At 44.0% G+C, this 15,502-nt stretch overlaps 1 protein-coding gene across 9 annotated transcripts in view; it reads right to left on the minus strand.

The window, feature by feature from the left end:
• The window catches only part of LOC148895280 (protein CFDP2-like), a 251,007-nt gene that overhangs the window by 90,994 nt on the left and 144,511 nt on the right, over window positions 1–15,502 (minus strand). For all 9 annotated transcript variants that reach the window (XR_016115635.1, XR_016115636.1, XM_089001667.1 and 6 more), the window contains one exon: window positions 12,894–12,993. Coding sequence is in view for 2 of the 9 variants with exons in the window: in XM_089001667.1 (XP_088857793.1) it covers window positions 12,894–12,993 (100 nt within the window). In the remaining 7 variants the exon portion in view is untranslated. The remainder of the gene's footprint in view (window positions 1–12,893; window positions 12,994–15,502) is intronic.

Here is a 15,502-nt window from a genome sequence, read left to right on the forward strand (position 1 = left end):
ATTTACCCGCCGGTCTGTGAAAATATCGTCTGACATTAAACCGGTCCGTGGCGCAAAAAAAAGGTTGGGGACCACTGCTTTAAAGGCTTTCTGACTCTGATTCTCCAAGAAAGACTCAGAATCAGAAGAAAGACCTCCAAGAAGGTGAGAGAACGGATTCTTTGAGTTTGCCCGAAAATTGTCTTGAAGACAATTTTCAAATGTCTTGAAGACAGTTGGTGAAGAGAAAAACTCAAACCCGGTTGACAGTTTTGGCGGTCGCGTCAACCTTGATCGCATCTGCCAATACTTCCTGGTGACGTGACCAAGAGGTCTTTCAAGACACGTTCCAGGAGAGGAAGTGACAGCGCCGATGAAGGCTAAAGCGACAAGCCCGGTCAAGTCGAGCAACGTCCATTTGTGTCATCCATCGCCACAAAAAAGGTTGACCTGTTGCACAGAGTTGAGAGATATGATTGACATCCCTTGACCGGAGATCAAGACGAAGGTGGCGCAGACGGATGGGGCCGCGAAGATATTCGTCTCAACTCGTCGTCGTGGCGACAGTTGGACAGTTGTTGTTTGCGAGTGGGCGCGTCGGTGAATCACTTGACGGCCATAAACGTTCGTAGCATCAGGGAGAAAAAAAATCTCCAATAAGGCACGCAAATGGTGAAATCAAATGGATGGACTTTATGCTAACATCTCAATCGGCATGGATTAGGCTATTTTCACAATCACGCACACACACAGATTCATGTTTTGGGATATAGTGGGGACCTGGTGTTTGATGTACACAGGCCAACACAGTCACTTTTTGCTACATAGTGGGGACCTGGTGTTTGACGCACAGGCACACACAAATTCACATTTTGTTCGTCATGGAGGGGACTTGGTGTTTGATACATGCACACACAGTCACGTTTTTGCCACATGGTGGGGACTTTGTGTTTGATGTACGAGGGTAAACACATATTCATGTTTGGGGACATGGTTTTGATGCACACAGACACACACACGTTCACAGTTTCTTTCTTAATGGTGGGGACTTGGTATTTGAGGCACAAACACACACATGCACCCACACACGTTTTTACAAAATAATGGGGACTTGGTTTTTGATGCACACAGGCCGACACACACACGTACCCTGTTTTGCTACATGGTGGGTTACTTGGTGTTTGATGCACACAGGCAACCACACAGTCACGTTTTTGCAAAATAATGGGGACTTGGTTTTTGATGCACACAGGCCGCCACACACACGTACCCTGTTTTGCTACATGGTGGGTTACTTGGTGTTAGAAGCACACAGGCAACCACAGTCACATTTTTGCTACATAATGGGGATTTGGTGTTTGTTGCATACACATATTCACGTGTTTGGTACATGGTGGGGACTTGGTGGTTCATTCACACAGGCATACACAAAAACACGGTTTTGCTATATGGTGGGGACTTGGTGTGTGATGCACACAGGCAACCACGCAGTCACGTTTTTTTGCCACATAATGGGGACATGGTGTTTGATGCACACGCATATTCATGTTTTTGCTACATGGTGGGGATTTGGTATGTGAACCACAGAGGCCGACATGCGCACACTCACGGTTTTGCTACAAGGTGGGAACTTCATGTTTGATGCACATAAGCAACAACACAGTCACATTTTTGCCACATAATGGGGACTTGGTGTTTGAGCCGCGCACACACACACATACACACACACACACACACACACACACACAAAGTGACAAATGGTGACGAATGCTCGAAGGAACTGAAGCGATGACAAATAATTTGCATCGTATTGCTATTCATATTTTTGGCTGCAAAAAAGAAATCTCAAGTGTATGTCATGAAATTGCTACGGGTGCGCACTCAATGAATTTGACAGAATGACATGGTGGGTATGTGGCGCAAAAAAAAAAAAAAAAGACATCTCCTCCAAAATAAATCATCAGCGGTGACATTGATCAGTGACAGCAGTTTCGCTAGCGGAACGGGAAAATAAATGAAAAATATGCTTCTCGGTGGAGATGTAAAATGGTATTTTTGAAGTTGCGCTCGCAGGGGATCTTTTTTGTTGTTGTTTTTTTACTTCAAGATGGCGCCGCAAGAGTGGCTGCCTTTCCAGCAGCTCCTGTATTTTGTTTTTGTACTTCTTTCTTTCCATTCCTCTTCCTTTCATAACTTTGCTGCTGTGTTACTTTTGGGTAGAGTGAACACTGGTGCGAATGGCTACCGCTGCTCACCCGCACAAAATAAATCTGTAAAGTGTCCTTGAGAGTTTTGAAAGGCGCACAACATCCCACAAAGGTTGAGGAAGCCCCGCAGCTAAAAACCGGCACCACTCTCTTGATTGACATGTCGATTTGAAGCAAAAGAGCCAAACGGTGTCATTTAATTGCTAGCTATTTGCTGTCTATTAGCTATCTGGCTGGCTAGCTAGTTATCTATCTATTAGCTGACTAGTTGGTTACCTAGCTAGCTATGTATATGATATCTATTTGCTGTCTATTAGCTAGCTGACTGGCTATCTAGCCATCTTGATGGTTATCTAGCTGGTTACCTGGCTGGCTACCTAGCTAGCTATCTATTTGCTATGTCTGTCTATTAGCTACCTGGCTATAATGCTTGCTATCTAGCTGGCTACCTAGCTGACTACCCAGCTAGCTATCTATTTGCTATCTATTGGCTATATGGCTGGCTAGCTTGCTATCTATTTGCAAGCTAGCCAGCTGGTTATCTATTAGCTAGCCCGCTAGCTTTCTATCTATTTGAGTGGACGCTGGCGCGTGTGGCTGCCGCTGCTCACCCACTGAAAAATGTATCCTGTGACTGTAAAGTGACCATGAGAGTTTTGAAAGGCGCTGAGAAATGAAATGTATTATTATTATTATTATTATTATTATTATTATTATTATTGTTATTATTATTATTACAGTGAGACCTCAACTTACGAACGCCTTATATTACGAACTTTTCATCTTACGAACGTCAAATTTATGAAAATTAAAACTTATTGTTTCTTCTGGTGAGAGCCTTCCTGATTACTGAATGGCTTTCAGCTGCTGGCACATTTGTTTTTATTCCAGTTCTCTCCTCCGGGGGAAAAAATGGTGCCAAACTCATCTTTGGGCTACAGCTTCGGCCATATTTGTAGTTTGCCAAGACACTTATAATAAGCACTATTTTCATATTACACACCCACCACGGCTGGTCCATCAAGCACACGACCTTCGGATCTGGCGGAGTGATCTTCGGCGGAAGCACACGACCGAACAGCGCTCCAGCCACCGCTACTTTCCACACCCCCTCTCATTGAATGCACACGTCGATCGCCTACTTGGAGCGTTTTGCTGATCATTTTACTATGATGGGAGCGAAAAAAAAAACACCACAGGTTCGTGTTCAGCCCAAGAAGACACAAAATAAAATCACCGTCGCTGAGAAGAAGGAGATAATTGAAAAACACGAACGAGGTGTGCGTTTGTGTGATTTAGTGGCCGAGCACGGCTATGCTAAGTCAACCATTGCTACCATTCTCCGGAACAGAGAAGCCATCAAAGGTGCGTCTGTTGCAAAAGGTGTTTCCGTGCTCTTAAAGCGACAGTCTCGGGCAATCGAAGAAGTTGAAAAACTCCTGTTAATTTGGATTAACGAAAAGCAGCTATCTGACGACAGCGTGAGTCAAGCTATTTTATGCGAGAAAGCACGGCTAATTCACGCCGATATCGTCATGCGCCAACCTGGAAGTTCGGCGCTTGTTGAGGATTTTAAAACCAGTAACAGAACATCTGAGGAGGAGATGGCTGCAGCATCAAGGTCGCTCATAAAGACAATGTTGGCAAAGTGGAATGATGTGCAGGCTTTTACCGAGCAGTTCCATCCAGAAAAGACTGTGGCTATGACAATCATCAACATGACGAACAATAATGTGATGCCTCAGCTTCGTAAGACCTTCCAAGTCAGAAAGCAACAGGTGTCAATTAAGAGGTTTTTAATCAGCAAAAATGATGAGAAGTCTCCAAAGAAAAAAGAAGAGAAGCCACACCAGAGGTTAAGTTACCTACAGTCCTTATCGAAGGTGACTCTCCTTCCATAAGCCATCAACCACCATCAAAAAGGTAAATAAAACTTTTTACAGCACAGTTTATTTCTTTAATTACAGTCCTCATGTAATGCGCCTCTCTTTCCAAACAGCAATTCCCTTTGACCTTGGACCTTCAACGCCATTCCATCAAGCCATCAATGACCATCACATATGTAAATAACGTGACTTTATGATACAATGCAGTGTATTTCTTTCATTACAATACAATAGCACATTTATTATATATAGAATAAGGTATGTTGTGTTTAGTTTTAAGGCTTATTTACTTGAAAAGTATATTTTATGGAAACCCGGGAACGGATTGTTCCCATTTTAATGGTTTCCTATTGGATTTTTTTTTTTTTTGAGATACACACTTTTCGCCTTACACACTCTGTCAGGGAACCAATTAAGTTCGTAAGTTGAGGTCTCACTGTATTATTATTATTATTATTATTACTATTATTATTATTATTATTATTATTATTAGAAATACGTGATTGTGAAAGGTGTCGGGGTGTTTAGTGATTTCAAAACGGAGGCCTGGCTTGCTTACAGTTAAGTGGCACTGCACAAATTGTTCAACGAGCCGTATCCCATCCCGCTAAATAATCGCTGAGTAATCGTCTCGTCTGCTCTTTCTCGCAAACGACTCGCAAATGACGGAGAGTTTTGCTCCGCTTTCAAGTTGATGTCTCCCTCCAGTATTCCATGTTTAACCTTAAAGGACAACCGATGTCACTTTTTTGTTTCCTGACATCAGAAAAACATTTTATAGCATCTAAAATACCCAAAACACGCAGTATATTTTTATTTTAATGCAAAACACCAATAAAAATGACTTAAAGTGTCCAAAATCTGCAAAAAATTGAGCTGTGAATTGGGCATTTCCAGAAAGTCCCGCCCCCTTGTTCGTGACGTCACACCAACACGTCTTGCATTGCTGGAGAATCAAAACAATGGATTCAGATTCGGAGAATATGCTTTCTTGTTACACATCCAGTTATGAATATGATTGAAATAGTTCTGAAGAGGAAAGCATACATGTTTGCAATCGATTAAATAATTTATTCCGTGCCATTTTGAGGCAACATTGGGGGGAAATGTCTCACCCGAAAAGAGGCACAAAATGGCCACCGAGCTTTTGTGAGGAATGAATCAGCCCGTTTCCACAGGCTGATAAATTCCTTACATGGAGCTTGGACGCCCTCTTCTGTCTCTTTCTGGTGCAACAGGAGGGTTTCAGACCAAACAAGCATTGACGTGATGGAAGGACTGCTACAATGTGTCCTTTTTTTCGGTCAGGGGCATTCCTTCAGTGACGTCACGTATTGACTCGTCAACAACTCAAAGACAAGACTTCCGGAATATTCAGCGCAAGTCTTAAAAAGTAAAATAAAGCTATATGCGGTGGAATCTTTGTAAAATACGCTCAGTAGAAGTCATTTGAAACCATTTTACAAATTATGGACACAACTTGTCCGAAGACGTCGGTTGTCCTTTAAAAGTGCACCAAGAAAGCCATGGCAGAAAATGGCGGTTGTGCTGATGGGCTGTTGCCCTTCGACATTTGCTTTGACCTCTTCTTGTTCTGGCCCGACTTTTGCTATTTACTCCACTCTGTAAATGTGACAACTATTTTGGGGGCACAAAAGGGTTTTCACTTCCGCTCCCACTCACACGCCCATCCCAACTCTCACTCTCACTCCCACCCCTGCCTCTACCCTGACTCCAACCATCACTGCCACACTCACTCCCACTCCCGCCCCATCTTCCACTCTTACTCCCATTCTCACTCCCACTCTCACTCCCACCCCTGCCACCACCCTTACTGCTACCCTGACTCTCACTCCCACGCTATCTCCCACACTTACTCCCACTTTCACTCCCACTGTCAGTCCCAACTCCCACTCCCATCCGATACTCACTCTCACTCCCACTCTGTATCCCACCCACAATCCCCAGCCATACTCACACTCTCAATCTCACTCCCACCCCACTCTCATTCAATCTAGCCTTCACTACCACACTCACTCCCACCCCTACCAACTTTAACTCCCACTCGCACTCCCAGTCTCACTCCCACTGCCACCCCCACTTTCAGTCTCACTCAAACTCCCACTCTCACTCCCACCCTTACCTCCACCCTCACACCAACCCCCACTCTCATTACCACCATCACTCCCACCCTCACACCCATCCTACTCTCACTCCCACCCTCAATCCCAATCAAACTCCCACTCCCACCCTTAACCCCAACCTCACCTTCACTCGCACCCCCACACTCACTACCACTCCCACTCACTTCCACTTTCACTCTCACTCCCACCCTTACCCCCACACTCACTCCCACCCTTACCCCCACACTCACTCCCACCCCCACTTTCACTCTCACTCAAACTCCCACCCGCATTCCCACCCTTACCTCCACCCTCACACCCACCCCACTCTCTACCACCCTCACTCCCAAACAAATTCCCACTCCCACCCTTATCCCCACCCTCACCTTCACTCCCATCCTTACCCACACCCTCACTCCCACTCACTCCTACCCCCACTTTCACTCTCACTCAATCTCCCACTCTCACTCCAACCCTCACCTCCACCCTCACACCAACCCCCACTCTCATTACCACCATCACTCCCACCCTCACACCCAACCTACTCTCACTCCCACCCTCAATCCCAATCAAACTCCCACCCTTAACCCCAACCTCACCTTCACTCGCACCCCCACACTCACTACCACTCCCACTCACTTCCACTTTCACTTCCACTCTCACTCTCACTCAAACTTTCACTCTCACTCAAACTTCCACTCTCACTCCCACTTCCACTCTCACTCCCATCCTTATCCACATTCTCACTCAAACTCCCACTACCACCCTTACCTCCACCCTCACACCCACCCCCACTTTCACTACCACCATCACTCCCAATCAAACTCCCACTCCCACCCTTAACCCCAACCTCACCTTCACTCCCACCCCCACTCTCACTACCACTCCCACTCATTCTCACCCTCACTCCCACTTTCACTTACTCAAACTCCCACTCTCACTCCCACCCTTACCCCCACTCCCACTGCCACCCCCACTTTCAGTCTCACTCAAACTCCCACTCTCACTCCCACCCTTACCTCCACCCTCACACCAACCCCCACTCTCATTACCACCATCACTCCCACCCTCACACCCATCCTACTCTCACTCCCACCCTCAATCCCAATCAAACTCCCACTCCCACCCTTAACCCCAACCTCACCTTCACTCCCACCCCCACTCTCACTACCACTCCCACTCATTCTCACCCTCACTCCCACTTTCACTTAAACTCCCACTCTCACTCCCACCCTTACCCCCACACTCACTCCCACCCCCACTTTCACTCTCACTCAAACTCCCACCCGCACTCCCACCCTTACCTCCACCCTCACACCCCCCCTCTACCACCCTCACTCCCAAACAAATTCCCACTCCCACCCTTATCCCCACCCTCACCTTCACTCCCATCCTTACCCACACCCTCACTCCCACTAACTCCCACCCCCACTTTCACTCTCACTCAATCTCCCACTCTCACTCCAACCCTTACCCCCACTTTTACTCCCACCCTTACCTCCACCTTCACACCAACATCCACTCCCATCCTTACCCCCACCCTGACCTTCACTCCCACCCCTTCTCTCACTACAACTCTCACTGTCCTTCTCACTCCCCCCCACCCCTCTCTAGCTCCGTAGCTCCGCAAGTGAATGGGACTGGTATGATTTTTTTCTCCCCCCACCCAGCAGTTTTTCATCAGTCCTGATTGAATGACTCTCAAGAATGTTTGCGTTCTAAAGGTGATGGATAGCGTGGCAGTCTCCCTTCACTCCCTTCACCTCCGCCCACCCCCACCATTCCTCTTTCACCCACGGAGATCCATTCCGTGGCCGTGAACGTGAATGGATGAGGCTATTCAATCTGTCACGCTTGGTCATCGTCCGACTGGGAGCAATTAACTTTGATGGGGCTTCGCTCGGGTCATTCCAGAAGCGCTAGCAATCCTCACAGCTTTCCGGTGTTTTCGGAGGCCTGACACGCCGCCGCTCGCTCATTTGGCCGATGCCTAATTCATGTTGTCCACTGGTGATAATGACCTTCAATTGGGTCCGTTTGAAAACACTAATTTGTCTTTTCAAATGATAGAATCTTGCCTTCTACAAAGGCCAATCGAGAAATACCTTTTACCCGTCGTCCTCGTTTTAGCTTATTTGAAGTTCTCTAAAGCAGCGGTCTCCAACCCCTGGGCCGTGGACCATTACCGGTCCTCAGATCAATCAATATCAAGAGTCTACTTGACGTTCGGATGAAAATGATTAAATGCTAGCTAGCTATTTGCTATCCATTTGCTATTTATTAGCTGGCTAGCAAGCTATCTAGATGGCTCGCTAGCTATCTAGCTAGCTATCTCGCTGGCTGGCTCGCTAGCTATCTAGCTGGCTCGATAGCTATCTATCTGGCTATCTATTAGGTATATCAAATACAGCTAACATCCGACTTACAACCGGCTCGACTTACGACATCCCGTACGTACGGCCACGACCTCCAGACGCTATTTTTAAAAATGTAATTTTACGCCTGGCACCGCAGCGCGCGAGCAGGCCAGCAACGTTTACGACCATTTTGGCCCAGCCAGCATCTGACTCTCGCACAGCAATCGACCGCGTGATGGCACTAGAGGGGGGAGTTTGCGAGTCACTGCGCCTCTGAGTCTCTATTCAACATTTTTAATGGATTTTGACTTACGACCATTTTGACTTACGACCATTTGGTGGGAACGGAACTCGGGCGTAAGTCGGATGTTACCCGTAGATAGAAATCTAGCTAGCTAGCTGCATAATAGCTTCCGGGTTGAGTGAACGCTGGCGCGTGATGGCGCGTGCCATCTTGTGCATTTTCTGGGATGCTACATTTCAGTCCAGATGCCTCAAAATGACACGTAATAACTTCTTTAATGGATTGCAAACATTTATGCTTTCCTCTTCAGAACTATTTCAATCATATTCATAACTGGATGAGTAACAAGAAAGCATCTTCTCCGAATCTGAAGCCATTGTTTTGATTCGAGAGCAAGGCAAGACGTCCTGGGGTGGCATCACGAACAAGGGGGCGGGACCTTCTGAAACTCGCCATCTCCGAGGTCATTTTTAAGTAATTTTGACACACTTGAACTCATTTTTATTGGTGTTTTGCATTTGACTAAAAATATCAGCCTGTGCGTTTTGGGTATCTTAGATGCTTTAAAACATGTTTCTGATGTCAGGTAAAAAACAAAAAAATGGTGTCGGTTGTCCTTTAAATTGTCACTGTGACATTTTCAACATGCTCGGTCGGGACTGTCGCAATTGGAAAGTCCATTCGATTTGCATCACATTTCCATAATCCCGAATTGATGTAGAAGATAATGAGAATTCAGTCGAGTGACTTCCACGTCCACGTTTGGACCTTCAAGAAGAATAGATTTTTTTATTTTTTTTTGTTGCATGGGCGCCTTCGTTCCTTCCTCGTTTCAACTTAAGCGCTCTCCCAAGCAGCGGTGGGGGGTAAGGGGGGGTTGTGTGAACTACACGTAACCTTGGCGTGTCCCCGCAGCTTTGAGATAGAATCACTATCCGAGCTCCTGGGAGCCTTCTGGGTTGCTTGACCCTGAAGCTCCGGAATAGGTTGACTTTTCCTCCGTGTGAGACTCGCTCGCCGACGGAATCATTTTTGCCTCCCAAATTGCTTCATCCGATTGTTAGGCAACCCAAAGACGTTTGTTAGACAAAATGCGACTGTTTCTCTCCCCGGTTTGACCTTCCTCAGCAAACGAGGAAGTTGGGTGCACGTGAATGCACAATTGGAAAGAAAATACAATCAAATAGCTTACGAACTTAATTGGTTCCCAGAAAGTGTGCATAAGGCGAAAAGTTCGTCTGCCAAACATTGATTTCCCATAAGAAACCATTAAAAATGAGAATAATCCGTTCCCAGGTCTCCATAATAGATCATTTTCTACTAAATAAGCCTTACAACGACACAAAACAGACCTTATTTTATGTATAATAAATGTGCTATTGGATTGTAATGAAAGAAAAACTGTACTACATAATCAAGTCGTTTTATTGACCTTTGTAATCATAATGTTTTACGGGGACGTGGGAACGGATTATTCTCATTTTAATGGTTTCCTAGGGGAAATTAATGTTTGGAATACACACTTTTTGCCTTACACACACTTTCTGGGAAGCAATAAAGTTCGTAAGCCAAGGTATTACAAGATATTTAATTTGTAGTGTTTTTTTTCATGCCTTCAACTGCCGTTGTTAATAATTTTGCTCATATGCTACCTAGCTATTTGCTATCTATTAGCTATCTGGGAAGCTATATCGCTACATATCTTGATATCTATCTAGCTAGCTATCTGGGTATTTGGCTAGCTATATATTGGCTACATTTTAGGTAGCAATCTCGCTAGCTATCTCGCGAGCTATCAAGCTGACTATCTAGCTAGCTATTTGTTGGGTTAAATTAATTCATCTTCGTCTGGTTCGGACTTCGTCGAGTGTCTTGATGAAATGCCAGTTGAGTCGATAGTTGGTACACAGCAAAAACTACTTTATTCAGTAACAATCGAGAGAAACATCTCTAGTTGGAGCTGGACAAAAGAAGAACCAACGCCTGCCTCTTCAGGCTTAGTTTAAAAGAATACCGCGACAGTCTGCTGACCAATCAGTTGCGGACAAGTCGATCTTCCGTCCAATCGGCTACGAACAACTCAGTGTTGGGTGGGCCTTAGACTGAAATTGGAGTTGTTGCCTCTTTGCAACGACTATTGAACTAATAAGCTTGATAATGCTATGTAACTAAATTAAACGTCCAATACTCATAATATGTACTAAGCTAAACATGAAATAACATATGTTTACTAATCTAAGCATGAAATAACGTAATATGTTTACTAATGTGCATAAGCACTCTATCACTATTCATTAGCTGTTTGGCTATCTAGCTAGATGTCTGGGTAGCTATCTATTAGCTATATATTAGCTATCTAGATAGCTTTCTATCTATTTTAGTTACTTCCGGGTTGAGTAAACGCTGGTGCGTATGGCTGCCGCTGCTCACCCGCAGAAAAACATCTAACAGTGACTGTTAAGTGACCTTGAGATCTTTGAAAGGCGCTTGAAAATGAAATGTATTATTATTATTATTAATAATAATAATAATACATTTCATTTTTAAAGGACAACCGACATCACTTTTTTGTTTCCTAACTGACAACAGAAAAACGTTTTATAGCATCTAAAATACCCAAAACACGCAGTATGATATTTTTATTCAAATGCAAAACACCAATAAAAATGACTTAAAGTGTCCAAAATCTGCAAAAAATTGAGCTGCGAATTGGGCATTTTCAGAAAGTCCCGCCCCCAGTTTGTGACGTCACGCCAAGACGTCTTGCATTGCTGGAGAATCAAAACAATGGCTTCAGATTCGGAGAATACGCATTCTTGTTACACACCCGTTATGAATATGATTCAAATAGTTCTGAAGAGGAAAGCATACATGTTTGCAATTGATTAAATAATTTATTCCACGTCATTTTGAGGCAAACGGGCGGGGGGAAATGTCTCACACAAAAAAAAGGCACAAAATGGCCACCGAGCTTTTGTGAAGATTGAATCAGCCCGTTTCCACAGGCTGATAAATTCCTTCCATGGAGCTTGGACGCCCTCTTCTGGCGCAACACGAGGTTCTCAGAACAAACAAGTACATCAAAATACATTGACGTGATGGAAGGACTGCTACAATGTGTATTTTTTTTCGGTCAGGGGCGTTCCTTTAGTGACGTCACGTACGGACTCGTCATCAACTCAAAAACAAGACTTCCTGAATATTCAGCGCGAGTCTTAAAACGTAAAACATAGCTATATGCGGTGGAATCTTATTAAAATACGTTCGGTAGAAGTCATTTGAAGCCATCTCATAAATTATGGACACAACTTGTCCGGAGACATCGGTTGTCCTTTAAGCGCCTTTCAAAACTCTCAAGGTCACTTTACAGTCACAGGACTCGTTTTTCTGTGGGTGACCAGCGGCAATCACATGCTCCAGCGTTCACGCAACCCGGAATAACTCAAATAGATAGAAAGATAGCGAGCTAATAAATAGATAGCAGGTAGTCAGCCAACTAGATAGCTAATAGATAGCCAGATAACTAGCTAGCCAATAGATATCCAACAGATAACTAGCCAGCTGGATAGCTAGCCAGCCAGCTAGCTAGCTAGTATATAACTAATAGATGCGCCAGCTAACCAGCTAGCTAGCTAATAGATAGCCAGCCAGCCGGATTGATAGCTAATCGACAGCAACCCTGCCAGCTAGATAGCTAATAGACAGCTAGCTAACCTAGTAGACATCTAATAGACAGCTAGCCAGCCAGACAGATAGCCAATAGATAGCCAGACAGCCAGATAGATAGCTAATAGATAGCCACTGTCATTTTTTGTGTCTTCTTCGGCTTAACACGAGCCTGTGGTGGGGTCTTTTTCGGTCCCATCATAGCGAAAGTACTCCACACGATAGCAAACCACGTCTGCACTCAAAGAAAACTAGTCCGCTAGCCATCGCGGCGCTGTGTGGTTTGGTTCGTATTTCGTATGCCGAGATTATATTCTCACAAAGTTAATGTTCGTCAGGTGAAAAGTTCGTTAGCTAAAGCGTTCGTAAACCGAGGTATCATTGTATTTACAAGGGTGGCATGGTGGGTTCGATTTCGGTTCTGGACTTACCGTGTGAAGTCTGTATCTTCTCCCCGAGCCTCCGTGGGTTTTCTCCGAGTTCCCCCCACATTCCAAAAAAAAACATGCACGGCAGGCTGATTGGCAAAGACTGCAAAAGGAAAAGAAAATGGCACAGCTGCAAAAAATAAAGTGGAAAAAACCTTTCCCCCACCCCCTTCAAAATAAAAGGTGAGTGACCCCCGTTAATGGCAATTAATGGTCGCAACAACATTTCTTGAGACACACTAATTGCTGATTTGATGAGGCTTTTAATTCCAGCGCTGCAGCTGTTTATCAAATGGGGCCTTTATGCTACGCTAGCAGCGTTCAGGTGGAAAAATACCATCTGGACGCTTGTTTTTTTTTCAAGCTTAACAACAGGAAAATGAGTTTTTTTTTTTTTTTTTTTAAATCCAACTCCGATTCATTTACGATGTTTAAGATTTATATAAGTATGTTTAAGGCCTGTATAAGTGGCTTGTATTGGTTTGTTTACCGAAAAGTAAACATTTAACAACATGTATCATCTATAACAATACAACTGGGGCGAATACTTTATAGGTTACGACAAACATACCCTTGTTCGTAACTCGAATGTCCGTATGTAGGGGAGTGTCTGTATGTTTTGATAAATGGGGGCGGGACTCCATTCATGCTTTCAGGGGTACCTATTTGACTGTAGTACAGGGGTGTCAAAGTCATTTTTTTACCACAGGGCCCTCCACATATTACATAAAGAGCACACAACTTTGTTTTTCTACTTCTTTCTTTCCTTTCCTCCTTTCCGAATGGCTGCCACTGCTCACCCGCACAAAAACATCCCGTGACTGTCTGATGTCAGTTAAAAAAAAAAGTGACGTCGGTTGTCCTTTAAGTCTTATTTAGTAGAAAATTGTCTTTTATGGGGACCTGGGAACGGATTATTCTTATTTTAATGGTGTCTTATGGGAAATAAATGTTTGGCAGATGAACTTTTCGCCTTACACACAATTTCTGGGAACCAATTGTGTTCGTGAGCTGAGGGACTATTTCTTTTTTTCCTTTCCTCTTCCTTTCATAACTTTGCTGCTGTGTTACTTCCGGGTAGAGTAAACGCTGGCGCGTGTGGCTGCCGCTGCTCACCAGCAGAAAAAATATCCTGTGACTGTAACGTGTCCTTGAGAGGTTTGAGAGGCGCTCATAAATGAAATGTATTATTATTATACATAAAATCAGGTATATTTTGAGTTTAATTTTAAGGTTTATTTAGTAGAAAATTGTCTTTTATGGGGACCTGGGAACGGATTATTCTCATTTTAATGGTGTCTCATGGGAAATAAATGTTTGGCAGATGAACTTTTCGCCTTACACACACTTTCTGGGAACCAATTATGTTCGTGAGCTGAGGTACGACTTCTTTTTTTCCTTTCCTTTCATAACTTTGCTGCTTTGTTACTTCCGGGTAGAGTAAACGCTGGCGCGTGAGGCTGCCGCTGCTCACCAGCAGAAAAAGTATCCTGTGACTGTAACGTGTCCTTGAGAGTTTTGAGAGGCGCTCATAAATGAAATGTATTATTATTATACATAAAATCAGGTATATTTTGTGTTTAATTTTAAGGCTTATTTAGTAGAAAATTGTATTTTATGGGGACCTGGGAACGGATTATTCTCGTTTTAAGGGTGTCTTATGGGAAATAAATGTTTGGCAGATGAACTTTTCGCCTTACACACACTTTCTGGGAACCAATTATGTTCGTGAGCTGAGGTACGACTTTTTTTTTTCTTTCCTTTCATAACTTTGCTGCTTTGTTACTTCCGGGTAGAGTAAACGCTGGCGCGTGTGGCTGCCGCTGCTCACCAGCAGAAAAAGTATCCTGTGACTGTAACGTGTCCTTGAGAGTTTTGAGAGGCGCTCATAAATGAAATGTATTATTATTATACATAAAATCAGGTATATTTTGTGTTTAATTTTAAGGCTTATTTAGTAGAAAATTGTATTTTATGGGGACCTGGGAACGGATTATTCTCATTTTAATGGTGTCTTATGGGAAATAAATGTTTGGCAGATGAACTTTTCGCCTTACACACACTTTCTGGGAACCAATTATGTTCGTGAGCTGAGGTACGACTTCTTTTTTTCCTTTCCTTTCATAACTTTGCTGCTTCGTTACTTCCGGGTAGAGGAAACGCTGGCGCGTCTGACTGTCGCTGCTCACCCGCACAAAAAAAAAAATCCTGTGACTGTAAAGTGTCCTTGAGAGTTTTGAAAGGCGCTGATACATTTACAGTCACAGGATACAGTCGCTAATAGATAGCTACCTAGCCAGCTAGATAGCTAAATAGCTAAACGATAGCTATCCAGAGAGCTAGCGAGCCAGCTAGACAGCTAATTGATAGCAAATAGTTAGGTAGCTAGCTAACTAATAGATACAATCATAATAATAAGACATTTCATTTATAAGCGGCTTTCAAAACTCTCAAGGACACTTTACAGGCATATGATGAGAACATTTTTTTTTTTTTTCTGCGGGTGAGCAGCGGCAGTCAGACGCGCCAGCGGTCACTCAATCCGGAAGTAACTCAAATAGAGAGAAAGCTAGCTAGATAGCTAATAGATAGTTAACTGGAGCTAATAGATA

The sequence above is a fragment of the Hippocampus bargibanti genome, linkage group LG07, assembly GCF_051943395.1.
Source record: "Hippocampus bargibanti isolate YZ-2025 linkage group LG07, ASM5194339v1, whole genome shotgun sequence".
Classification (NCBI taxonomy): domain Eukaryota; kingdom Metazoa; phylum Chordata; class Actinopteri; order Syngnathiformes; family Syngnathidae; genus Hippocampus; species Hippocampus bargibanti.